General features: G+C 26.0%; 8 protein-coding genes across 13 annotated transcripts in view; 4 read left to right on the top strand and 4 right to left on the bottom strand.

Moving 5' to 3' along the window:
- The window catches only part of LOC102673149, a 51,209-nt gene extending 48,966 nt beyond the window's left edge, over positions 1-2,243 (bottom strand). Inside the window, exons 1-2 of the mRNA XM_006612883.2 lie at positions 2,105-2,243; positions 1,643-1,769 (exon numbers count right to left, since the gene is read on the bottom strand). The gene's annotated coding sequence lies outside the window, so the exon portion shown is untranslated. The remainder of the gene's footprint in view (positions 1-1,642; positions 1,770-2,104) is intronic.
- An 11-nt stretch (positions 2,244-2,254) lies between these two features.
- Positions 2,255-4,401, top strand: LOC102673450 (RNA polymerase II subunit A C-terminal domain phosphatase SSU72). Its single transcript, XM_006612885.2, has 4 exons — positions 2,255-2,703; positions 2,791-2,934; positions 3,123-3,381; positions 3,460-4,401. The coding sequence occupies exons 1-4, from the start codon at positions 2,621-2,623 to the stop codon at positions 3,559-3,561; spliced, it is 588 nt and encodes a 195-aa protein (XP_006612948.1). The 5' UTR covers positions 2,255-2,620; the 3' UTR covers positions 3,562-4,401.
- Positions 3,536-6,487, bottom strand: LOC102673675 (large subunit GTPase 1 homolog). Its single transcript, XM_006612887.1, has 4 exons — positions 6,273-6,487; positions 4,799-6,173; positions 4,381-4,702; positions 3,536-4,250 (listed from the first exon to the last, which is right to left on the bottom strand). Exons 1-4 carry the CDS (start codon positions 6,372-6,374, stop codon positions 4,115-4,117), a joined length of 1,935 nt encoding a protein of 644 aa, XP_006612950.1. The 5' UTR covers positions 6,375-6,487; the 3' UTR covers positions 3,536-4,114.
- A 215-nt stretch (positions 6,488-6,702) lies between these two features.
- On the bottom strand, positions 6,703-14,420 carry LOC102673021. The gene is made up of 9 exons (XM_006612881.2): positions 14,266-14,420; positions 13,218-13,682; positions 12,856-13,125; positions 12,463-12,614; positions 10,165-10,262; positions 9,643-10,003; positions 9,364-9,575; positions 8,939-9,274; positions 6,703-8,857 (listed from the first exon to the last, which is right to left on the bottom strand). The coding sequence occupies exons 2-9, from the start codon at positions 13,539-13,541 to the stop codon at positions 7,443-7,445; spliced, it is 3,168 nt and encodes a 1,055-aa protein (XP_006612944.1). The 5' UTR covers positions 13,542-13,682; positions 14,266-14,420; the 3' UTR covers positions 6,703-7,442.
- Positions 14,421-15,822: 1,402 nt separating this feature from the next.
- LOC102672571 lies at positions 15,823-18,210 on the top strand. Of its 3 annotated transcripts, none has more exons than XM_006612877.2 (5): positions 15,823-16,289; positions 16,556-16,746; positions 16,873-17,061; positions 17,129-17,614; positions 17,676-18,210. In XM_006612877.2, exons 1-5 carry the CDS (start codon positions 16,188-16,190, stop codon positions 17,779-17,781), a joined length of 1,074 nt encoding a protein of 357 aa, XP_006612940.1. In that variant the 5' UTR covers positions 15,823-16,187; the 3' UTR covers positions 17,782-18,210. The 3 variants fall into 3 exon arrangements, with proteins under 3 accessions (XP_006612940.1, XP_031365014.1, XP_006612941.1); XM_031509154.1 differs by having other exon boundaries at positions 15,830-16,305; positions 16,543-16,746; XM_006612878.2 differs by having other exon boundaries at positions 15,835-16,305; positions 17,676-18,205.
- On the bottom strand, positions 17,819-19,862 carry LOC102672797. Of its 2 annotated transcripts, none has more exons than XM_006612879.1 (5): positions 19,570-19,862; positions 19,319-19,474; positions 18,778-19,198; positions 18,263-18,675; positions 17,819-18,186 (listed from the first exon to the last, which is right to left on the bottom strand). In XM_006612879.1, exons 1-5 carry the CDS (start codon positions 19,768-19,770, stop codon positions 17,989-17,991), a joined length of 1,389 nt encoding a protein of 462 aa, XP_006612942.1. In that variant the 5' UTR covers positions 19,771-19,862; the 3' UTR covers positions 17,819-17,988. The 2 variants fall into 2 exon arrangements, with proteins under 2 accessions (XP_006612942.1, XP_006612943.1); XM_006612880.1 differs by having other exon boundaries at positions 18,263-18,672.
- Positions 19,863-20,549: 687 nt separating this feature from the next.
- LOC102672439 (zinc finger protein 724-like) lies at positions 20,550-23,671 on the top strand. 2 transcript variants are annotated; one of them, XM_031509139.1, is made up of 7 exons: positions 20,550-21,117; positions 21,191-21,283; positions 21,344-21,363; positions 21,431-21,580; positions 21,651-21,779; positions 21,856-23,172; positions 23,247-23,671. In XM_031509139.1, exons 1-7 carry the CDS (start codon positions 20,610-20,612, stop codon positions 23,439-23,441), a joined length of 2,412 nt encoding a protein of 803 aa, XP_031364999.1. In that variant the 5' UTR covers positions 20,550-20,609; the 3' UTR covers positions 23,442-23,671. The 2 variants fall into 2 exon arrangements, with proteins under 2 accessions (XP_031364999.1, XP_006612939.1); XM_006612876.2 differs by having other exon boundaries at positions 20,551-21,117; positions 21,191-21,363.
- A 76-nt stretch (positions 23,672-23,747) lies between these two features.
- Positions 23,748-27,365, top strand: LOC102672191 (threonine--tRNA ligase 1, cytoplasmic). Of its 2 annotated transcripts, none has more exons than XM_006612875.2 (5): positions 23,748-23,887; positions 24,345-24,428; positions 24,603-26,158; positions 26,242-26,531; positions 26,611-27,365. In XM_006612875.2, exons 1-5 carry the CDS (start codon positions 23,822-23,824, stop codon positions 26,757-26,759), a joined length of 2,145 nt encoding a protein of 714 aa, XP_006612938.1. In that variant the 5' UTR covers positions 23,748-23,821; the 3' UTR covers positions 26,760-27,365. The 2 variants fall into 2 exon arrangements, with proteins under 2 accessions (XP_006612938.1, XP_006612937.1); XM_006612874.2 differs by having other exon boundaries at positions 23,807-24,015.
- Positions 27,366-27,575: the final 210 nt, after the last annotated feature.

The raw sequence follows: 27,575 nt of genomic DNA, 5'->3' as shown, positions 1-27,575 counted from the left end.
ACTTCATATTTTTATTATAATTATCCTATTTTTCGTTACGCGAGAAAATTGATGAAAAATAAATGAATAATAGAAAAATTTATATAATTTATTGTTTCTATATAATAATCCCAATATAATAATATTTTAAAAATAATATCTTATTTTTGTCAAAAGATCCTGGATATTCTTACGTTAATAACGTTCTTTATAATTTTAAAAAAATAAAAAATTCATTTTAGTATGCTAAAACGTAAACCAATCCTTTCCGAAATTTGTTTTTATTCAAGTCATACGAATCTTGAACGAATCACATTCCCTTTCATGGTAAAAACATAAAGTATGCGAGTAACAAGATCTATTGGGAACAATAGAAAAAGACGAGTCGCGGATCTAAATTAGTTTCGTTAATCGTCGATCAGTTTGCTTAACGAAACAAACGATGAAAAGAGTTGAAGTAATCAACCAGAATAGACAATCGGCTAGTAAAGGAACAAATTTAAAGACGGATGCAGATTGAAGATCGTTTCTGTGTCGCAACAATTGACGCTTTTCAAAGGACAATTTCTCAATTACGTTAATATCGGATAGGTTAAAAAGCGACAATTCGTACGTTCCAGATGTACAAGTAATATTTCGAGATGTGAAAGAACGAAATATTTGAATTTTTGGATTTGTAAATTTAATGCATTTCTAAATGTTCAAATCTTTGAAATTTTTCAATCTTTAATTTCTTGAATTTTTAAATTTTTAAGTCTTTGAACTTTGAAATATTTAAAAAAAAATTTTTTAATCTTTAGATATTTGAAATTTTAATATTTAAATTTGTATATTTAAAAAAAAAAATTTTAATTCCTAAATGGAAAAACAATAAAAACAAATTTTTTTTCAAGACAACGTTTTCTTAATCCCTTGCAAGCGAAATTTGTAAATAATTGGTAAATAAAAAGAAATTCAAGTAGGAGAAGAGTTTAGAAATTAAAAAAAATTGAAGGATTGGTCGATCGCAAAATTAAAGTCTTGTCGAGATCGAGATACAAACTCCGCCTTAATTCTAGCCTCGAAACCATAATTTTCATTGCCTACATCCTCTGTTATTTGACGATTTTGCAACAAATTTACAATCATGCGACATTGTGTAATTTAACAACAACAAATATATTCGATAGTCTTTCTGAATTCTTTTTCTCTTCCTTGTTTGTATTAATAAAATATTTAAAATTTAAAGAATAAAATAAATAATAAATAATTAAAATTTTGATTAAAATAATAATTAGAATAAATATAATTTTAAATGATATATTACTATCTTATTCACATAAATTAATTAGTAACTGGCATAATTTAGCATCTTTCTTCCTTTTTTAATACATTTTTTCTTTATTATGTACCGCAATAATTTTTATATTTATAGAATTATTTAGATTCATTTTCTTTTTTTCAATAAAAAATTGTGCAAATTTTTAAATTTCAAATTATATTATTTTCGAGAATAATATCGATAAAAATAATATCGATAGATCGATATATAAAATATTGATGAAGATGCGCATTAAAACAAAATGGAGTTTCTATGCGTTCGTACATGAATAAAAATATATTATGTCACACGATATATTTTTATGTGGTTAATTACTGTTTTATTTATTGATTTTTCACTCACCGCATCGCCGTCTTGAAACTGCTCTGACTGGTTCTGTAGTAAAAAATATGCAAAAAAGATTTACTTCTTTCTCACATACACACTTTCCTCTCTATAGATTGTTTACAAATTATGCTTCACGTTGTACCTATTTAAAAGAAAATATATATTAATCTTATGATAACTCAATGCCCTTAAAACTTATCCCTTTTAAAATATCTCTCTTAAAATATAATATAATATCGCAACTTTGTACTTTGAATTTTTGTATATTTTTTTTATGATATATATGAATATGAATTAAATGAACATATTTACACATATAAAGCTTCGATCAACAAACTCGTATGTCACCATATTCTGAATACTTTATAATGTGTATTGATAAGTTAGGTTAGAAGTCTTAAGAAACTGCGTATAATACAAACGTAAACGATTGACAGAAAAAACTTTTAAATCTTAATATTTTATAATTAATTTTACCTTTAATTCATACACAGACTTCCTCGAAGCACATTAAACTGGCGGGTTTGAAGCTTATTTATGACGTCATTGAGCATTGGTCGATAAAAATTCAACATTTACCACAAACTACACCGACGCATCGTATGTTGCGTTACTGACTGTCGATTCTCTTAATGATTGAGCTTCTCATATAAACGCAGATGTCACTGTCCAACGATGAACTGCCAAATGTGAGCGTAAGAATATATAAGTAGAGCATTTTCATTACGAATTTTACTATGAGTATACGATAAGTAGAGAACGTACGATATTAATTTTAATCATACAGATTTTCAGAATTTTTCGCGATCAGAACAATTCGAATTCCTTTTATACTTTAACATTCTGGGAAACGACTTATTCTGTATTAAATTTTATATAACGTTAACAAATGTTTCGAATGTGACAGACAGCGTAACGATCCTTAAGGTTAAGTGATATTACGCTTTTTTATATTGTGATTTTTTTTTTTTAAACATTAAATTATTTAGAACAATGCCAGCATCAAATTCTATCAGCGTAGCTGTAATATGTTCTAGCAATATGAATAGAAGTATGGAAGCCCATGCCTTCTTAAGGTAATTGATTCAAATAATAATCAAATTATAAATTATTTAATTAAGTAAAAGTATTAATCAAATTAAATTTTTATTTTTCTTTTTCAGTAAAAAAGGCTTCAATGTAAAATCTTTTGGAACTGGTGATAAAGTCAAGCTTCCTGGAAATGCACCTGATCGTCCTAACATATATGACTTTGGAACTTCTTATGATGAAATCTATAATGATCTTTTATCAAAAGACAAGCAATAGTATCCTTTCTTATTATTAAATAAATAAATTTTTTCTTTCTTTTTATTAGAACATGAACAAAATTATTGATTTTAAGATTTATATTTTTTTAATTTTTATTCTTTTACATTTTTTTTTTTTTTTTTAGAGATTACAATAAAGTTTATGAAATAATTGAAAGTAAAAACTTCCTTAATCATAATATTAGTTACACACAAAATGGATTATTGCACATGTTAGATAGAAATCGTAGAATAAAACCTAAACCAGAACGATTTCAATTATCCAAAGATAAATTTGATATTTTAATTACTTGTGAAGAACGTGTATATGACCAAGTAATTGAATGCATGGAATCTAGAACTCAAGAAGATAGTCAACCTGTACATTTGATTAATATTGACATTCAGGATAATCATGAAGAAGCTACAGTGGGATCATTCCTTATTTGTGAATTAGTCACTGTGGTAACTTCAAAATTCATTTAAAATTCTATATTTACGTGCTTCTATAATTTTTTGGCTAACAAAAATTTATTTTTCTAGCTGGCAAATAGTGAGGACTTAGATAATGACATAGATGAACTACTTCATGAATTTGAATCAAAATTTGCAAGAACAATTTTACATACAGTACTTTTTTATTGAAAAGCCTATTATATAACAAGAACTTGGTGTTCACAACTTAACTTATAAAAACAGATTAAATTATAAACTATAAATGTACCACCACATTCTCTGAATCAGATAATGTGGAGCGAGTTCCGTTTTAGCAACAAGTAGGAATTCGATCCGCGCTTCCTATTTAACGAATTATTGCTTTCCACGGAAATCGTTTTAGGGATCTACCATTACATTTATATTATATCTGTACTCCATGGCAAGATATACACAATGAGATTATTGAACTTATTCAGTAATCCAAGATGCTGGTATCAGAGGAATTAGGAGACATTAAAGAATAAAGAATATAAATTATGAAATATTTTAATTTTATAATATATACGCATATAAGTATAATAATAAACTATTCTTATATACGTATATATTTTACTGTTAGAATGTATTTGTGGTATGTAGAATTGATATGAGTCTCTGATGTGCTTATGAATACAGAGACTTGTATATTACAAAATATGATCCGCTGTTATATAGCGAAAAGGCCTTCAATTCTCACAATATAATATAAATATTCATAAAATCAATGTTGATCAAGATGAGCGTATAATCTTCTTGTTTTCTCACGTTTTTTTTTATTCGAATGTTTGTTAATCTTTTTCCATGGTTTTTCTTCAAGCAACAAACTCTGTGTAGAACCAGTTATTGATCCTATATCGCTGAAAAAATTACAATAATTATTAAAATATTCAAAATGATACGCTCCATTACTTATTATTATACATGAATTATTGTCAATAATTATACAAAAATGACTTTATCAAATAAATATAAAATAATGTTACGTACTTAGAACTAGATCGGCATAAACTATGCATTTTTCCAATCACTCCTTTTACATGAATATTAGAAATATTATTTTGAAAAAATACTTTATCTACATCTTCTGACGTAATTTTACTTCCTTTATTCGCGCGCACTGTTCTAGGCGGTAAATGTTTATTTTCAGAAATTATTTTTTTTCGTGAAGGGAATGTATGAAATTTTTTTTGTTCTATTGTTGGTGGTGCAACACAATATAACAATCTACCATTTACAAAATCTTTCAAAAGATATCGTGCGGAGCGTGGATTATCTGGTTGTCCATTTTGTGTCATGAAACCTCTACTATCTAATAAATAATAAAAATATAAAGGAAAATATAAAATATAAAGGAAAATATAAAAATAAATATAAATTATTACATATTCAAATAATAAACACATACATCCATAAGCATTTAAAATTTCTTCTGCAGTTGGAGAACGATCAGAATCTTCTCCTTCTAATGGTAGAGGTATCATAATTCCATAAAGATCTTCTATAATATGCCTTGGTATTAAAGTACCTAATAATGTAATTGAAGGTACATGATCTTTCATTTGATCAATTGGTAATATACCATGTATAATCATTTCAGCTTTTGTACAAACAAAAGAGGGCATTACTAATCCAGGACAATCACAAAGAAGTAGATCCTTATCCAAGAATAATGTTTGAAAATGTTTTGTTTTACCTGGTGTTGCAGATACTGATACTTTCTTGTCCATTAACAAGGCATTTATTGTAGAACTCTTACCTACATTTGGATAGCCAACTAAACCAATTGTTGTAATTCCTTTTGTATATGTTTCATCTTTATAAATTGTTTTAAAAAATAATACTAACTGATCTCTACTTAACAATTCTGATGAATTTTTTACCTCTATATTGTCTTCTATATTTTTTTTATCTATTTTCTTTTCTATTTTTAAATCATTTATATTGTTTTTATTGTCTTTACAATTTATTTTCTTCTCATTTTCAATATTGGTATTATTACTACCATCATCTGCACTTTCATATTCACTTTCTGAAGCAAATTCTGAAGTATATAATGATTTATCACTATCATCATTTTCTATGTCACTATTTTGTTCATTCTCAGAATAGTCTTCTTCTATTATATCTTTTATCTTTTCTTTCTCAACTGCTAATATGGCAGAAAAAAATGCAACTTTTAATTTAATATTTGTAAAATATTCTGCCCATATTTGTCTCTGTTCTTCTGTTAAAAAATCTGCTTTATTAATCAATATTATGTTCATCTTTTTAGAATCTACTTCTTTAACATACAATTCCAAATCTTCACAACGGAAAAGAAGTGGATTTCTCGCATCAACTATCTGTACAACAATATCACTGCGTTCTACTACTCTCCATAATTGTCTCCAAAATTCCAAATTCTTTTCATATGGAGTTAACATTAATCCCTCTGTTTCTTGTAACATAGAAAGAGAACGTCTCCATTCTAAAAATTCTTCTCTTTCTTTGCTTTGTAATTCATGAGCTGTAGTAGAACTATCCCATTTTGGCCTTCTTGGTATTTTCAGAAGTGTTTTATTTTTCTTTTGTGACTCCAATACTTTCTCTTTTTCATCTTTAGAAAGTAATCCGATTCCACTTTTTGGATTAACAAATTTGATGTTTAATTTCTCGGCATGAAACTCGGTTCCTGCTAACTCTGCAGTAGAAAGAAATTCTTGAAAAGAATTTTCTTCTGTGACGGATTGAAGATTAAGACGTCCCCAATCGTAACCATCATTTAATTCGGTGGTGTGAAGCTAATCGAAGATACAATTAGAATATTGAAAATTATTTATCATTTAATTCTTTTTCATGTTCAAAAAACGAACAGGTTATGAATGAAGGCATTACCTTACCATAGATGAATCAACATTTCTTTTATTTCTAAATGAACTAAGACGATCTCTAATCAAAGATTTTCCTAAATTGCCACTTCTTACTTTTCCTTTTTTACCCATTGTATTAAATATTATATTACTTTAAAAAAGCATGGCGTGAGAATGATTGTTACTAAAACACAACTATCAAATATCGGAAGTAACGTAACGGTATGAACAGAATGTCAAAAAAATAAATGTGATATATATTATAAATAAATAATAATTATGAATCATGTATTAAAAAAGTATTTTTAAATGCAATTTAATGCATAAAATATTTTACGGATAGAATTAAAATATATATATTTATACATCATACATTTGAACTATTTTTATGTATATAGTTAAGATAAATCTATATCTAATATCTATAAATTATTTCTGGGGCAGAGCTTTAATCGAATAATTCTGCATCGTACTTCATTTTTATTAATAATTGATAGGTAAACTGTTCTGGTTCACAATTTTTTGACGACCAGTAACAATTACGAAACGTTCAACATGCTCCACATGCTTCTCTACCCTATTCCCGCACGCTCAATCAATTCTCAAAATCGGAACAAGAAAATTTCTTTCGCAAGGCAGCTTGTGAACAGTTGTTTTTTTCTTTTTTTATCCTTTTTTTATCCTTTTTTTAATCGGAATAATATCGGTGAGTCATTGGTTATATCTTATATATTACAATTTCTGCGGCTTTATACGATTCACCACACTTGTACACTCGTGCAAGTATTACAAGTTGCGGGAAAGAGGTCGCACTTGCTTCCGGCACGAATTCATCTCTTGCATTATTTAGAAATCTAGTCATCTAGAATATGGATAATCAGTCGCTTTTTCTGGCAAAAGGACAATTCTCTTCAAATAAAGTCCTTTCGGAAAAAGAAAATATACTTTCATCCAAGCACGCTGTATTAACGCCCACTTCGAGTTTCTTTTTTAGCACAGAATACAAAATGGCTCGCAACGTGTCTGATATGGGTCGTTATTTTACACTGCAATGCTCTTACAGAATACCACCGTTCTACGCATAAAATTCATTATCGATAACTGTACAACCTATTACGGAACAACCGGATCATTCGTGCAGGGCGAACGGCAGTATGTCAACATACATATAACATGCAGACACTTTCATTCTGAATAATTTCAATAATTATCTCTTCCTCGAATGCCTCGTGGTTGATCACCGTCGCGTCCTCTACCGCGATTATTATACCCACTCCTTCCCATTCTTCCCATGTTATTGTCATTAGGTCCCCTATTCATGGGACCTCGATTAGGTCCAAGTTTATTTCCAAAATTACCAAAATTTGAATTAAAATTATTTGCTGGATTTTGTCCAGGATTCTGACCTCGAAAACCAGGACCGAATCCAGGTCGATCAAAATTGGGCGGACCAGAATTCGGTCCACGAAAATTTGGCAAACCTTGAAAATTGTTACCGAATGGTCCTTGATTCGGTCCAAATGGAGGTAATGGACTCGGCCTAAAGTGTTGATTAGGTCCAAAATTACCATTTGGTGGTCTAAAATTAGGACCAAAATTTCCAGGTGGGGGTCCATTAGGACCAAAACCAGGATGCATATTAGGATGATGCATCATGTGCATGGGACCATCAATTCCTTGCATACCAGGATGTAGTGGTTTATTCTGCATAGGATGCTGGGACATATTTGGATGTGGCACTAAACTTGGAATGGGAGGAGTCATATTAGGATTAATATTCTGCATATTATGATGACTCGATATATGAGATATACTGTTGCCTAAATGGGGCATATTGTTACTTATGCCTATACCTATGGGTATGTTATCGCGTTTATCGAAATTGTTTGAAAAACCACCATCCCCTTTCCTGGGCCCATCATTCATCGATTTTTCATCATCCCATCGCGAACTACTGTCTCTATCTCTGTCATCATAAATATCGTTGTCCAAAGGCTTCTTCAAAGAAAATCCATGAGAACTCCTAAAATCCTTATCTGCAAAGTTACTTCTTACATCATAATCAGAACGCGAACTAGGCCTTCCAGGTCCGCTGGATATGTTAAACCGTAAGTCCTCGTCGCGATTTGTATTTCTAGTGCTTTCACCATGAGGAAGTTTCCTGAGATCTTCATCCTGTCCACTATGAAAAGAATTGGTCTCGTTGGAGTGTTGATTTGACTTTGCTCCGGTATACCTTAAATCGGTATCACTAGATTGTGAGTCTTCTGTCATCACTCCGCCGAAAACCGGTTGATGAATCTTCGACGTTCGATCACTGGCTCCACCATCACTCCAACCGATCAGTTGATCAAACTTTCGTTTTCCACCACGATTCAAAGCTTTTAATAATTCGGGATTCTGTGCGAACTTGGAACTAGGTAAAGGTGGAGGAAGTTCAATATCGGGTACTTTAGAATAATCTATTTCGCCGTCGTCTTGCAAATATTCTTCGGAATCATCCATATTATCCGGTGGACCTACAACGTCCCGTAGTTCTTCTATTTCTCCGGAGAATACTAATTTATTTATGGCATCGTTTCCTTTACTAATTGCTTCTGCTAACTTAGAACCGGCTATAAAATTAATAAATAATTAATAATCTTAAAGTTCTATTTAAAATTATAATAATTGAATTTTTATATATTAAAACTTACGTTCAACGGGAATCATTTTTCCATATAATATAATACCATTTGGTGTCACTTCGTTTAGAGGTACTGCTCCTGGCGTAGTTTCAATTAATTGATTTACAAATGCATTTAAAGCTTCTACCTGCTCCATATCCTCTGCCTCCATTTCATTCCATTGAGCTTGAAAATTTCTTGGAATCGGTTTGCTATATGGAACTTTTTTATTAGCGAATTTCTTGCCTTCATCAACTGCATGATCCAAATCTAAACCAGGAATACCACCGCTTTTGTCTTCTGGTTCACCATCAGCATTGATTCTATCTTCTGGTCCCATACCAGGTATGACGGCTGCTTCATCGGCTATGAAATAATCAAAGCAATAACAAAATATCCAATTTCTTTAATTTTGTTTACAAGATTCTTTTTGTTATTCTCATAACATATAGTACCAATTTCGTGATCATCAACACCAGCCGATCCTGCAGGTAAAGTATTGAGATTATACTTGTCTCTCATTAAATCTCCAGGTCTGTTTCGTGTCCAAAACTTTGAAGTATGATCATTACTACCAGAACACAGAATGTGTCCTAATGGATGCCACGCTAATGTCCAGACTATACTATCATGAGCTTGTTCTATCGCACCTACTTCTTTATCAGCTCTAAAAATCAATCATGATATAAATAATATGTAAAAAAATTAAATTAGAAGAAATACTGAAAGCATACCCGACGTGCCAAAATAAAATAGCTCCATCACTTCCGCCACTACAAAAGAGACCTTCGTGACTTGGATGCCACGCAACGCTAGAAGCTTCTTTTTTATGACCACGAAATGTTTGAACTTCTTGACTTAAATTTCGAAGATCAAACAATTTGAGCAAATGATCCCGTGACGCAGTTACTAGCCAATTTCCATTTTCGTTCCATTTAACATCCATAACTGTTGATTTATGTGCATGTAAAGTTGCAAGAGATTGTCCAGTTTTTGGATCCCATAATTTAACTGGTTGCTGATTATCTTTGCTCCCAGAGATGACTAGACTTTTTTGCGGATGCCAGTGTACACATTTCACATCAGCTCCATGACCTAAAAAATAATTATGTTAATATCAACATATAATTATCTAATATTATTTTTTATTTATCTATTTAAAATATAAGCAATAAATAAAATATAAACGAAAAGTTTATATTTAATATTACATTAATGAGAGAGAGAACTTTAAAAAAAAATAATGTAATGTATACCCCTGAGAATTCGTTCTTCATGACACCGAAGAAAGTCCCAAATTCTGACAGTTCCATCATCACTGCATGTTGCCAGTTTGTGATCCGTTGGGCTGAAACTACCCACCCAAAAAACAAGAATTATATTTAAACAATACGCTGTTATGTATTTATAAAGCAATTCTTTATTTGCAAATGCTCACAATGAGAATTTTCTCAATGAAACAAGTATTATAGAATGTATAATACATATTTTATTAGACACGCGTATAAAGTCAGATAATAAAATAGTAATGTAACATAATGAAAAATTGATTACACATTGAGATTTATTAATTTTTATTGAAGTTCTATCCTTTTACAAGTGCAATATATTCAAAGCGGAAAAGAAACAGAACATGAGAAATTTATTTATATTTAATAAAACATTTCATAAAACATATAGTACACCTTACGGACATTATTATAATATGATATCAAAATATGAATTAAGAATTGAAGTTAAAAACATACAAGCTTACATTTATTACTGATTTGTCATTTTGCTTGTTAAATATATATATTACACATGCAATATTTATTTATATGTATATGAAACAAGCAAAGAATATTATATCCTTCTTTTTTTTTTACAGTACCATTAGCTAAATAAATTAGGTATTTGCATATCTACATGTGCATTCTTGATAAATCTATCTTAAATATATTATATTTAGCAAATTAAATAAAATTAACTAACAAACTTATAAAGGATTATTTGTTAAATTATTTAAATTAAATGCATAGAAAGCTATTATTATCATTACTAATATTCTTTACTTCTTTACTATATTTTGTGAGTTAAGCATAAATTATATTTGTATGAAAAACGTTTATATAATAATATATAAGAATATATTAAAAAAAGTTCATTTTTAGGTCAATTAAAAAAATGATGTACCAATAATTTAATGTTTTAAAAACGCGCATAATGATTTTTTACTGTAGTTCATTTTGAGGAATAAACAGACATCAGTAATAAAAGGAAGATCTAAGTGTAAATATTGTAAATAAACAAAAAACCATCTTCGACAGTCATATCTGGCACTCAAACAAAATTTATTGCTGATCAAGCAAGAAACTGTTTCATTGTCATGAAAATAGAAGTCTTTTTGATGCCACATGACCACCGAATGATATACCAAGAGTGATATTTTTTCAAAAGTTCAACATTTATTGCACAAAAAAAATGTCCGAAGTGTACATGAAATTTATTATATCTCTCTGTTACTCTCTCTCTCTCTCTCATCTGCAAAAGGGTACAAGTGACACAGACCAAAGAGAAAATATTTTATTTTCAGAAACATATGATATTGCAAATATTTTTATTTTTTATTTAACTTTATTAAAAACTTGGATGTAAAGAAGGACACAGGATATTTATTTTTATTGTAATTCCATGGGAATCTCGACTAGGTATTGCTGTATTTATATTTTTGTTTGTTTATTCGTCATTCTAAATATATACATTTTACCCAATAATCTAACCATATAAATTCATATCTATGAGCCATAAGGACCTAATCTTTTTTTTTTTAATTTATTTTATTTTTTCTCAGATCTTTCAGTATAAAAATAATATATTTTTACTATCATAATCTAGTGGACCATATAGATTCATTTAGGTCCCTAAGACTCTATGAATACAAATGATAAGTTTCATATTAATACACATACAATATATTTGACAGAACACTATCCTTGCTGATCAATTTTGAATATTATGATGTATGTGAATATGAAGATTTTAAAAATTTAGTAATCTCAAAAGATTATGAAATATTTAACTTTATTAAAAAATTTAATTTAAATCAAATAAAAATAACTAGTTACTTGTATAATATCATTCAATATTTGTAGCATTATTATATTGTTTTTTTAATATAGAAAGCTTCATGTTTAATATCATAAAATTACTTAAAAATTAAATGCAATGAAAATCTTAATAAGAAAAATGAGAAAATTGATTTATAATAATAGATCGCTGTATAGTATAGGAAATAGATTTTCATCCTAGATTTTATATCACAGAAATTTTCTAAATCCTGAAAATTTATATTTCCCATACAACTAATACCAGGACAAATACAATCTATGAAAAATTCTAAAAATCACCTGTGTACCCATACAAGAATCAATGTTTTCAAAACAAAAATATTATAAAACCAGAAAAGGAAGAGAATGAGAGTCATGTCCGATATCTCAACTACAGCAAGGATGGACGGATCATCGATAACAGTGGCGCAAGAGACGTAAGGACTAGTGTGGTGGATGGTATACCTGAGTCCTCTAATCGCTTCTTTGTGCGCCTGAAACATCTTGACGTTGTTCATGTTGCTCTGCCAATACTTCACATAGCCTGCATGATCTCCTGTAACCATCCAGCTCTCATTGTGTGACCATACCATTGTTCTCACAGGACTATCATGTGCCTACACAGACAAAAGCAATTGTTTATTAATGTATCTGAAACTAGCATATATTTTGTAAGGCAAATAATATATTAATAATACTCAAACTTTAAATTTTTGCAAATGTTTGAAATTTCTTTTTTACAGGAAGTTTTTTATTGAAATTATAAAAATTAATAATAGATAATAGAATAATAAATTATACAGTAAATTATGCAGAAATTTAATTAATATTAAGTTATAAATAATGTATATAAAATACCTGCAAAATAGTTTCAAAATTAAATGTAAGACCATTCCATAAAGTAAATTCCCCACTAGATGCACCAGTAACAAGACGTCTTCCCTCTGGTGTCCAAGCCATACAAAAGATAGGACATCGCATTTTATTCGTTGCAGTTTTTACAAATCTTGTAGTAACTGCATTTATGGGATTATCAACATAACTAGGTGGTGGAAGTAGATCAGGATAATACATTACATCTGGTTGAAGGGCACGTCTGTCCCTATAATCTCTCTGCCATACTCGATTCTATAAATAAAAAATATAACATTACATTAACATAAACATTATTATTATTTATCAGAATTATATTCAAAATATAGAATTCTATTAAGAATTACCTCTAAGCTCTTTATAATAGCAGAATTGTAGTCTACAGTTTTACGCATAACAGATTTCCGAAGTCTTTTTCCATCAAACTCATCTTGTAATGTATCTTGGCCAGCAGCAACAATTTTTGGTGCATGATAAGGTCTAAACGGTTTAAAAAATCCTCTTGCTCCATCCCTATGATTGGTATATCGATGCTGGTAACTTCCAGATGTGTTTATAGTAGTTAAATTAGGAGGTGGAGCTGATAAATTTGGAGTAGCAGGAGGTGGCACAGACATATTAGGTAAACTTATAGCTGGTGGAGGATTTGCAAATTGAGTATTTGCAGACATAATGAAATAATTTATAGGATAATATAATAACTTTAAATATATAAAAGAAAATGTAATCTAAATGGACAATAAGGGACAAACGATATTTGTTGTTTAATATTAGTTAATGTTGCTATGCTGAATCCATTGCAGTTATTAATTCTGTAAATAAACATAAGTTTTCTATTATTATTTCATAAAGCAATTTTAATAGCATTAATCTTCATTAATGTTACATTTAATAGATTTTTAAATTATATTTATTTAATTCACATATGGTATGTAATACACTGTTGGGTATTTAATAAATGAAAAACACCTACAATTTTGATTTAATTTATATTTGCATAATTTATTAAATTAAAAAAAGAGATTATGTAAATTTTAATAAAATGATATTAATTCTATAGTTTCTTTAACACAAAATATTGTAACGAATAGTAGATCTACGTCACGTTCAAATATAAATGAATAGAAAATTCACTTTCACAATATAAAATATAATATTGAGATTCCTCGATATTTATATTTATTACTACAAATTTTCCTTTGATTGATTTATCATGAAATAATTAAATATATAATAGGTGAAGATAAGACAAAACCTATTTCTATCGAAATTAAAACGTTAATAAAGGTTATATGAATTATTTTCGAAAAAAAGAAATAAATCCAATAAACTGTATTAAAATTCTAACTTTTTCTAATATGAAGTAAAACGTATTTACAGAAGCTGATAAACAACCTGTTTGTTAATTGTGAACAAATTTTCTTTGATGCTGTTACACTGTAAAACGCTTAATATGTTGTGGAGATACTTCCCACGTTTGCCACCAGAGGTCCATTAACTTACTATCTTTCCCACAAGAGGTCATCAAGTTATCCGTTTCTACAAATACAATTTAATTTTTTTATCCTTACAATAACGCCCTCCAATCATTTTACTTTTACTTTTCATATAAAAAAAGATTTTTAAATAATATTAATGAAATATATAGATTGAGATAATCATTATTCAGAAAAAATAAATAACTACTTCTATCATATATAAATTTACTTAACGAAGAAACAGCAAAGGAATTTATGTATCTGCTATATGTATGTCATTATTTTTTTGGATAATATATATTATTCATATATATTTGTATTTCTGACAGAAATTTTAATAAAATTGTTCTAAATTATTGTTCATGTATATTTAGAATAAAATTAAAAATAAATTATATGTAAAAAAGTAATACTAAGTAGTTTAGTTATTATGATCAGAATATTAATACATGTTAAAAATTATCACATATTTTATGAATTTTTCTAAAAAAAACAATGGATATTATGTTACAACAACTAAACGTGAGTTATATTTTTTTGAAATATTTATTTATGACTGTTTATCTCTTTACAATCTAATAAAATTAATTAATAATTAATGTTAATATATTATTGACTTTATATAATGGTTATATGTTTTTTCTTCTCTAACTTATATACACTATATATTATGCACTGTTTGCAAATTGCGTCAAAATAATTGCATCTGTGCATAGTTTCTATATCCTTGTAAGATATTACATAATTTATGTATAACATATACGTCAATTAATTATTGAAACATATGCATATGCATAATATGCAATATATGTGCATAATGTGCAATACATGTGCATAATAAAAAAAGATTTAATTTTTGCCTCACATATAGTTTTAGACAAATAATAATAGCAAATATTTTTTATATGAAAGACAAAAATAATAAAAATTACATATTTGTCTTTCGTATGATTTTTACAAAGTAAAAATTATATAATAGCTTACTTCAGTAAGCTATTTCTTAAATTAAAAATTTGCCAACATAAATGTAACTTAGAATTTTTTATAGGAAATAATGAGTTGTATTGATAATATAATAAATAAAAAATAATATAATAAATTATGTATAAAAATTATAATATTGAATTTTTTTATTTTTATATTTTTCAAAACAAAAACAATTTTAAAAAAAAAATTATCATGTCTATTTAATTCTGCAGATATGCAAAAAAATACATATGCAGAAATTCCTATGTTATTATGGAAAGAAAGCCATTTATTTCAAATTATTATTATATCTGGCACATTTAGAATTATGCAAATTTCTATATTGGAAATAGTGACAAAAATTAGAAAGTGAAAGGAAAAATACCGAATATTGCATTGTTAGAATTTAGAATTAGACTTAACTTGGAAATATGATATTTTGATTTAAATTTGATTTTTCAAATATTCAAGATTCGAATTTGAAAATGATGGATTTATAAATTGTTATTTTTTGATCTTATCCCTAAACTAATCTAATTCTAAAACAATACGATATAATAGGACACCCGTTATTTCTTTTCTCATTTCACTACAGTACGAGTCATGACGCCATGACACTATAAATTATACTAATTTCTAGCATTATTCGCAATGTGGAAATTTATTTGGCTATTGTACATTTAGTGTTTCTTGTATATCAAAATACTAAAAGCATTGTGATAATTATTAATACATATAAATATTTATAATTCATTTAAAATTTATTGAAACAATGATATCTTTCAAAATATTAACAAGTTGATATAAAATATTTATAAAGTTACTATAATTACTATACTAAAAATTTTAGTGAAAAATATAATAATATAAATCATGGATAATTGTACTATAACAAAACTTCCTCATCATATACAACAAAAATTGTGTAATACACGACCTCCTTATAGGCAGGGAAAAAAATTAACATCTGTGAAGGTAGCATTGTGAACTTGTATCCTATTTTTCATAAAATAAGTTTAATAATAAATAATATTTTAAGTTATTTTATATTATTTTTTTAATTAAATCATAAATTAATTATAAAAATTACTAGGTCATTTATATAAATTTCTTTAAAAATTATAATGAATTTAAATTTTCAAATTTACATAATTTTATTTTAAATAGTTAATTTTATAATCTGCTATCATTTTTGTTTTTCTTCAATAATATTTCCTTGACACACTAGCTCTATGTAACAGGTTTATACAATAAATGATGAATCAAAACATTTAATGATATGTGGAGTACCAAAACTCCAATTAGGTGAAGAAATAAAAAAACTTGTTGAATCTTATGGTAATATAAAAAAAATTCACATAGTTCATGATTATCCCACAGAAGAGTTTACAGAAGCATATTATATACAATATGTTCATATACAAAGTGCAAGGTAAATATATTTTTTTATAGTATATATTTTTATAGTATATATTTCTATAGTAATGATATATAATAATATATAATTTAAAGTTTTATAATTTATTATATTTATGTTTCATATTGTACATTTATATAGAATAGCAAAACGATTCATTGATGATAAAAATTTTTATGGAGGTTCATTACATGTTTTTTATGTACCTGAACTTGAAAGTATCTCAGAAACTAAAGAAAAACTTCTTCAACGTCAAAAAGATGTAAATATACGTATTAAAAAAAATCAACAAGATCTAAAGAATCCAAATATCAATAAATTTATTCCTAAGTATGTAAAATATGAAAATAATAGTAAATAAAAAAGTTGAATTATTATATTGAATAATAATTTTCAGAGAACAATATAATAGAAGAAAGAGAACACCTGCTTTACCGCTTACAAAAGAGCGTCTTATTCAACAGTATCCTGGAAAAACTTTATCATCTATTTACGATGGTATACCACAAAATCTAGATCCAAGATTAGTATGTCAATCCAATCTACCATCTACTTCATTTGAATATTCAAATAATGCATCTATATTAAAAGTTCCTTATCATTCAACTGAAGCTATTATTAAGACAAGTGTACCTAAAGAAACTATATTAAAATCAAATTATACTAAAAACAAAAGAAAAAATTATAAAGGACAATATATTAATAATAATGTAAAAGTTAGACTTGTTAAACCACAACTTGTAGATACAAGTACTATAGTAAAGTGGGATATTTCAAATAAAAATATATTTTCTAATCCAAAAAAAATTGATAGTAATATAACTATTAAATTAATACCAAAAAATGATGTTGAGAAAAAAAGGATTATAATAAAAGATCCAAGGTAAATTATATATTATATTTTATATCATATATACTTTTATAATATGTTATAATTATTGTAGTGTATCCCAGTTGGTACAACCAAGTGAAAATCTGCAATTGTCAATTAAAGAAGCTAAATCGCAAATACGAGCGGCCATGCAAATGAATAATAAGGAAAATCCATGATTTTTTATTACATTAAAATATGTAATAGAGAAAAAAATTCTTTTTTAAGAAAATTATTTATTTTATATTAAATAAATACATTATTGCAATTAATTTTTTACATTTATGTTTACAATTAATTTTTACAATTATTTAAATTTTTATATAAAAATAATTCTATAAAAGATATAAACTATGTCTAAACTTTTCTTATAAAAATTAATAATCTTAAATAATAACAGTTGAATCTGGATCCCATTGTACACCATTTAATTTAGATTTTACAAAATATTTTTTATGCGGTGATGTATTTTCTTTTAATATTTTTGAGACAACATTTCTATTCTTAAACACCTGTTGTGGTGACTTTGTTAACAGTGTTTGTATTTGTTCATTATTTGAACGATTTCCAAGAGGAGTTCGAATCTGAAAATAAAAATATGCATATAATATCTTTATTTCTTTAAAAATAATTTTATAACTATTACTATTTATGAAATACCTTTATGGATTCATTTTCATTTTTATCAATAAAAGATTTTTTTTCATCTGTTGTAACTTTAATTTCTGATTTGACAATTTTTTTCTTTTTTTTAATTGTGTCTACTTTTGTCTTTTCATTTTCAGAATTAATTAATTTTGGAATTAAGTCTTTGGTATTATCATTGTCAAATGTTATAATTACTTCTTCCTTATTTATTTGTGACATTTTTTCTGTAACTTCTTGTACATTATCTGATTCATTTAATTCTGATTCCTCGAATGTATCCAATATTAATGAATCCCTCCATATTTTAATTATATCATTATTAATAATACATTTTTGTTCTGCATTCTTTTTAATATTATTATCATTACAATTATTTTGTTCTAAAATGCTTTGAACTTCACTTTGATCTTCTAATTCTTTTTCTACTAATATAAATATTTTTTGATCAGATATAATAAATTTTTTGAAACATATTTTTATATATTATAATACAAATTAACTTTAAATTATTAATACTAATTTCTTACCAATTTCTGAAATAAAATTAGTTTTAACTGAATCATTTGAATATGATGATTCAGGTTCATTTAATTTGTCATCAGAATCAGTAATAACTGAATGTAAAGAATTTACTGCAGATGTGTCTAAATCCGCTAAAACTTGTACTTCAGTAACATTAAATTGTGATGACATTTCACAATATGAAAATTTTGGATAAAAAATATCTGTATCATAACTGCCTTGTCTATGCAAACATTCTTGAGATCTTGCTCTTAAACGTTCAATAGATTTTGGCATTAAAATTGGAGTTCTATCAAAATCTGCTGCTGGAGATCTAGGATCAAGTCCTAGAATATTATAACGTTCCTTTTCTATATCAGTGATTATTTTTTTATTATTTAAATTATTACTTATTGGTGTTAAAAGATTTTCTTCATTTTTATTTTGCTAAAATATTTAAAATAAATAAATTTTATAAATTATTTATAACAATAAAAATAATAATATATATAACAACAAAAATAAAATATTTCATTTTTTTAAAAAAGAGAAAATGTTGAGATATACTTTTGGAATTTCTATTAATTTTGGCATCAAATGTTTTTTAGGAGTTAAACATAACATTATTTTATCTATATCTGTTTCCAAGTATGATTTATTTTGTAAATGTTTTGGAATTGCTGATATTATTTTTTTATTTAATCCAACAGGTGTATTATTCACCTATTAATGTTAATATTATTTATTATTTATATATATTAATAATATTACATAAATTAATAATTTATAAAATTTATATCAATTTATGTTATAATTACCTCAATTGGTGTTCTACTTATTCCACTCGTTACAGATCTAGGATCCGTAACTAATGTTTTACGAATTATTGGTGGAGTTTGCATATTTTTTTCAATAGTTACTTCATCTATCGCTGATGAATCTTTTATTTCTTCTTTTTCAATCTCATTGTTATACGTTTCAGTTTTATGAGTAAAAAATTTATTAACATAATTTCCCATTATCGTGATTGTTTTTCTTATATTTTTTCACTTTGATTTTCAATGAATAAATTCAAAATAAAATTCGATTATATTTTCAATTACATTACCAACATCACTTCTTTGAATATATAACGGATCAGTAATATATTATAGTCAACATTTTACAAATATTTATTTAATATTCAATATATATATTTGTTATGTTTAATATTATATGATACTTAATAATTGAAATGAATTTACCTTAAATTAAACTTTGAAATGTTTTATATAAAATATAGTAAAATTTTTAACATCAGCAAACAATAAATTCAAACTCAAATATTATAATTCACCTTTAAAAATTAATCAAAAGATACAATCTTACCAACATAAGGCTTTAAATAAGTAATACCAATACAAAAACTTTGTTTCATATTTATATACATTTAACATGTATTTCAAAGTAAAAAGGAAAGTAATGCTTTGAATTTCTTTTTAAAAAAATTTGAAATAACGCGAATATGAAGTTAATTAATGAAAGATGTTTTAAATATAAAATTTTCTACAATTATTAAAAACGATGTAACTGCATCCTATAACTATTAAATTGAAGTGTATGTATAATTCCATGGAATTCGTTTTATTTACTTAATTATAATTTAAATACTTTATTATATAAAATTATTAATTGAAAATCATATATAACGAAAAAATAATAACTAGAAAAATAATAAACTAATGATATCAAATTTTTTTAGGTTATCGTTTTAATAAGATAGATGTTTAAAAATTAAAATTTTAATATCATTTTGATTGTTATATTTGAAAAATAAAAACTTTTTCTATAAAAGTATTTTCTATAAGAGTATAAAAGCATGTCATTTATTTTAAATTCAGAAGAAAATTATAAAAATGATATGGTTCAAATGCAATCCATCAATCTTGTATGTCCAGTATGTGATGTTAGATATATAAACAAAAAAGAATTCTACAGTCATTTACATATTCATACTGGAGATGTATTATTGAAACATATGCAATATTTTAAAAAAGATACAAACAATGGATTAGAAACAGTGCCAAAATATTCTTTACTAAAAAAAATTGATAATGATTTTTATGAAACTATATTAAGACCTTTTAAATGCCAACAATGCAGTTTAACTTTTGACAGAGCTTCTCAATATGATTACCATCATCGAAGTATACATTTAGGAGAAAAATCTCAACTTTGTGAAATCTGTGGCAAAGGTTTTTTTCGCAAAGCAGACTTAAGAACCCATTTGAATATTCACTTAGGCACAAATATTTGCATTTGTGAAGTTTGTGGAAGAAAATTTAATCACATATCTAATTTAATTAGACATTGCAGAATGCATGCTGGTAATTGCAATCAAAATTTTTTATAAAATAAAAAATAAATGAAAAAAATTTTAATTTGAAAATAAATTTCTAGGAATAAAATTATATCCATGTTCCATTTGTGGTAAACGTTTTACTCAGATTAGTTCCCTTGCAAGACACAAACGTATTCATGAAAGGATAAAAGATGATGTTAAATTTCATTTACAAAATAATTTCAACAATAGTAATTTACAGAAAAAAGATCATGCAATATATAAGAATAAGGTGATGAACAAATGTGATATTACATAATATCCTTTGAATCTAAGTATATCTTACTGTCAATGTACAGTTTGTTGAAGGTAATGCACCTAGTCAGCAAAAGGTTGTCAAGAGACAACATTATTGTAAAATTTGTGGTGAAAGTTTCAATTTTATCTTTCTCTTAAGAGAACATGAGAAATCCCATTCAGAAACTTTGGAATATAAGAATGATAAAATGGTAAGAATTTTGAAAATAAAAAATATTTAAGAATTATGTGTTTTTGATTTATTTTTTTTCTTTCATTTAGAGTTTTCAGAAAACTACAGAACTTAAAAAACAAACAGAGCATAATGAGAATTTTGATTTTTTTGAAAATGAAATAAATATAAAAAAAGCCTTACCATTAGAAACAATTATTTATATCACATCAGAACAGGTAAATATTTTAATATTTATAACCAATATAATTTTAAAATATTTTTATATATATTTAATTTTTTATATGAAAAAAGTTGAAGAAAATTAATTTAGAAAATGTTGAAGACAATAAAAATCAAGCTTCACAAGAAAATTTATGTGAAACAAAGATTTCAGCAGATGAAGAATTAAATATCTCTGAGAAAGTAACATTTAAGAATGAACAAACTCAATTTGTTCAAGATACTCCACTTTTGTCATATAAATCTAATTGCATAGAAAAAGAAAATGTAACATATGTTTGTCAAGTAGACGAAAATATTCTTAAAAGTAAATTATGTATACAAACGTGCGAATTAGATTTACAAAAATCCGAAACGAATTATAATACTTTAATAAATACTTCTGTAAATGTTACTGATATGTTTCAAAAGATAGATCTCTCAGAATCTAATAACAATGAACATATTAATTCTGATTCAAATATAAATAAAAATCGGGAAATAAATTTAATACAAAACGGAAAAATATCTGATGATTTAAATGACATAAATAATATTGTAAATCATGATGAACCAATGTTGCGATTAGTACAGACAGAAACAGGAGAACAATTTTACGAATTTTTAATTAACAATTTAGTTGAAAAATTACCAAATACACAATCTGCAAAAAATCATGAGAATAAAGATGATCCTGATACAAATATAAATGAAGAAAATCATCAAGAGCAAAGTATACGAGATGATTTACATAATGACTTAAATTATGTGCAATATGAATTACAAGAGGAAGAAAAAAATTTTGTTACAAATCAAATTTTATTAGACACACAAAATGATTTTGATAAATATGTTGAAACAAATTTCGAAGTATTTGAAAGATTAAATTACGATGACAGTTCCGAACGATTTCTTGAATTTGTTGAAACAGGACTTGAGAATCAAAACTCAAAAATTTCAGAATGTAATAAAGAAAGTGAAGAATTCTTACAGTTTCAAAATTTCAACCAAGTTAATGCTATACAATCAAACGAAAAAAATATTATTAGTAATAATAACAGTAATAATACAATTATTAAAACCAATGGAAAACAAGAAAAAAATGAAAATGACATTAGTATTAATGAAAAATTAAAAAATGAACAAGATTCAAAGAAAACAAAAACTTTTTTAATAAAATTTCAATGTACAGTATGTGAAAAATCTTTTTCAACTAGTTACAATTATAAGCAACATATAGGTACTCATTTTGCAGACCAACAAAAATTTCATTGTAAAGATTGCAAAATATCTTTTGCTTGGAAATCAACATTAAATAAACATATTGCAAATAATCATAGACCAGATGGTCCACAGAAATTTGCATGTGATATATGTAATAAAATTTATAACACTTCTTCGCAAGTAAATGTGAGTATATTTGAAAATATTTTTTTAATATATTAAGTGATATTACAATAATTGTTTTGATAATTGTTTTGTAGGAACATGTAAAACGTGATCATTTAAAACAACGAAATCATGTTTGTTCTCAATGCGGTAAATCATTTTTTAAAAAATACGATTTAAAAATTCATAGTAGAATTCATACTGATGAACGGCCTTATGTTTGTCGCGCTTGTGGAAAAAGATTTCATCACCGTAGTCATATTATTCGACACGAACGGATACATTTTTAGGAAAATACAAACTTGTCTTTATTCGTTCAAAAATAGGAAACAAAATGTAATAAATAATTATAATTTTTTAAATAAGAAATAACAACAATATACATATGTACATATACATGTTCTATTATACCATTTACAATGTAATATGTATGAATTATTGTAAGCAGTTAATACATATTATAAAGCATTTAAAATATGTTTTATAAATGATTATTTTTTAATAAAAAAGAAAATATTAATTTTTTATTTCTATTTCTTTTTTCTATCCCGAAATGAAAAGATATAGATTGAACTCGTAAAAAAAAATCAATTTCTGTTAATCATTATTTCATATAGATATATAGAGAATACACGTTGATTTACTCAACTAAAAGCATTAGTATTTCAATATGGTCGACAACATGTGTGACAACGTGGTGAATGACATGGAAAACCTGAATATAAAGGAAGAAAAGGCATGAATATAGTTTACATTTGATAAAATTTTTAAAATTTTTATTTTTAGCTATAAAATATGTTGATGACTTTGCTTATTCGCAATAATAGAAACCTTTACAATGTTTCTAAAAGGACACATACTTGGGTTGGTTATAAAGTATATCATCATTATGATTTAATATCGCTAACATCATGAATTTTTTATTTTTATTTATTTTTCAAAGTATTTATTATTTTAAAAGGCGTGTCATATTAAGAATAACCACCCATATCTTTAAAATCAATATTCTGATGCAACCTGACTTTATAGGATCATTGTTATATTAATTCTATTCTAAATATATTAATCTCTTGTATTTTTTAAATTTAAAAAATTATAACAAGCTTTTCTATAAAATTTTTTGTGTTTTCTGAATTTAAAAAATAATAAAAGCTTTTTTTGGTAAAATTTAATATTTTTTTCTTCAACAATAGACGAAAATGAAATCGAAAAAAAAGATTGCTGTTACAAATGAAAAATCTGTTTCTGAACTAAATCCTTGGCCAAATTACATTCAGGTATTTACATACTTTTATTTTTAAATTTTAATTATTTATATTTTAAAATGTTACAAATTTGAATAGTTTTTAAGAAATAAATTTAATTAATTCAAATTAATTTTTATATAGTATATATATATATATATATATATTATATATTATTATTCAATTATTGAATAATTATCTTTTCAGGATCGTATTATATTGTGGGATAAGCTTAAAGCAGAGTATGAAGCATCATTAGCTTCAAAATCAATGACTGACATAAAAGTGATTCTTCCTGATGGAAAGGAAATTATTGCTCAATCTTGGCATACAACACCATATGAAATTGCTAAGAATATTAGTCAAGGTTTAGCAGATAATACTATAATTGCAAAGGTTAATAATGAATTGTGGGATCTTGACAGACCCTTAGAATTTAATTGCAAACTTGAACTTCTTAAGTTTGATCATCCAGATGCCCAACAAGTTTTTTGGCATTCCAGTGCTCACATTTTGGGAGAAACTATGGAAAGAGTTTATGGTGGTTGTTTATGTTATGGTCCACCAATAGAAAATGGATTTTATTATGATATGTATTTAGGTGATAAAGGAATTTCTAATCTAGATTTTCCATTTTTGGAAAGTCTTTATAAAAGTATAGTGAAAGACAAACAACCATTTGAGAGATTAGAAATGACTAAAGAAGACCTTTTAGAGATGTTTAAATATAATGAATTTAAAGTTCGAATTATTAATGAAAAAATACATACTCCTACCACTACAGTATATAGATGTGGTCCATTAATTGATTTATGCAGAGGACCACACATTAGACATACCGGAAAAGTTAAAGCTATTAAAATCACCAAAAATTCTTCTACTTATTGGGAAGGAAATGCCAATGCAGAATCTTTACAAAGAGTTTATGGTATTAGTTTTCCAGATACTAAGCAATTAAAAGAATGGGAAAAGTTCCAGGAAGAAGCTGCTAAACGAGATCATAGAAAAATAGGAAAGGAACAAGAACTATTCTTCTTCCATGAACTTTCTCCAGGATCATGTTTCTTTCAACCACGTGGTGCTTATATTTACAATACTTTAGTTGAATTTATTCGTTCTGAATACAGAAAACGAGGTTTCCAAGAGGTAGTCACACCTAATATTTATAACAGTAAATTATGGCAAACATCCGGTCATTGGATGCATTATGCAGAAAATATGTTTTCCTTTGATGTTGAGAAGGAAACTTTTGCACTTAAACCAATGAATTGCCCTGGTCATTGTATGATCTTTGATGTTCGTAATAGATCTTGGCGTGAATTACCACTAAGAATGGCAGATTTCGGAGTATTACATAGAAATGAATTATCTGGAGCATTAACTGGATTAACTAGAGTCAGGCGTTTTCAACAAGATGATGCACATATATTCTGTTCGGTTGATCAAATTAAAGATGAAATGATTGGTGCACTTGAATTTTTAAAACATGTATATTCTGTGTTTGGTTTTACATTTAATTTATGTTTATCTACAAGGCCTGAAAAATATTTAGGAGATTTAGCAATGTGGAATCAAGCAGAAAAAGCATTAGCAGAAAGTTTAGATGCATTTGGAGAACAATGGAAAATTAATCCAGAAGATGGTGCATTTTATGGCCCAAAAATTGATATAACAATTATGGATGCACTTAAAAGAGCTCATCAATGTGCTACTATTCAATTGGATTTTCAATTACCAATTAGATTTAATTTATCTTATGTTAAGTAAGAATAATTTTGAATTCATTTTAATTAAAATCTTAAATTGCACTTATATTTTTAATTGTAATTCTAATTTAAAATTTTAGCGAGGCCGGAGAAAAAACGAGACCAGTAATTATTCATAGAGCGATTTTGGGTTCTGTAGAAAGAATGATCGCAATTTTAACAGAATCTTATGCTGGAAAATGGCCATTTTGGTTGTCTCCGCGGCAAGCAATGGTTATACCAGTAAGCTCTCAGTTTGATGATTATGCCATACAAGTAAAAGATAAACTTTGGAATAATGGATTTATGGCAGAACTTGACACAGATCCAAGTGATACTCTAAATAAAAAGATACGAAACGCCCAACTTGCTCAGTTCAATTTCATCCTTGGTAAAGAAATATTCTCTATATATGATATTTTATATATTAAATAACAAAATACTAATTTGTTTAATTCTTATATTTTTAGTTGTTGGAGAAAAAGAACTTAATGCTGGTACAGTAAATGTACGAACTAGAGATAATGTAGTACATGGAGAAATTCTTGTTGATGATCTACTTAAAAAATTCCGAATATTCAAAGAAAGAAAAGATAAAAACTGTGAAGAAAATTTTTAAATAAGCTTTGTACACATAATATTTATTTCTAAATTATAATTTTAATGAAACTAGTTGTAATTCTTAATAGATCTAAAATCACATTTTTTAAATATGTAAAATAATATATAGCAAAAGAATATCATTATATAAAAGATCTATTTCTAAAAAAATTATATAAAAATATATAATTATTAAATTTGCATTCAAATTTCAGTTTATTAGGTCATGTATTTATGCTTGTAAAAATAATTTATAATTTATATAAATAATTTATAAAAATCTTCAGTTTCATTGAATAGATCTCTTTCTAAAAAAAAAAGTGAATTTTTTTATTAATATCAATTATAATTTATTCTCTTACTTTTTACAAGTCTTATTTTTTATTTAATTCTTAATCAATAAAGAAATTTTTTGTGGTAAATAATTTTACTCAAAAACTACAATTAATTTTTTATTTTTAATAACAAAAACTGAGCGTACATTGTATCTCTAAATGTTCATCTCAACGGCTGTGCTTCATAATTTGCAGATACTGTCAATATATGCATGTTGCTGTAACTGTATTAGTATTTTTTGAGAATAAATTATTGTAAAAAGATTAGATCATATTAACAAAAATGAAAATTTTTTATTACTATTCAAAACTATTTATTTTTTACATAATAAAAAAATACGAATAAAATTATTTTTTTTATTAATAATGAAAATATTGTTTTAATAAAAAATGACTTATAGCTTATAATTTCTTATTATCTTTTAACATGTGGACAGAAAAAATAAATAATAAGAAAAAAAAATAGAAAAAGAGCCATGTCTTAATTATTTTTGTAAAAT

This window comes from Apis dorsata, unplaced genomic scaffold (genome assembly GCF_000469605.1).
Source record: "Apis dorsata unplaced genomic scaffold, Apis dorsata 1.3 scaffold_129, whole genome shotgun sequence".
NCBI classification, from domain to species: domain Eukaryota; kingdom Metazoa; phylum Arthropoda; class Insecta; order Hymenoptera; family Apidae; genus Apis; species Apis dorsata.
Note: the sequence above shows the minus strand (reverse complement) of the source record. Positions and strands in the feature narration are given on the sequence as shown.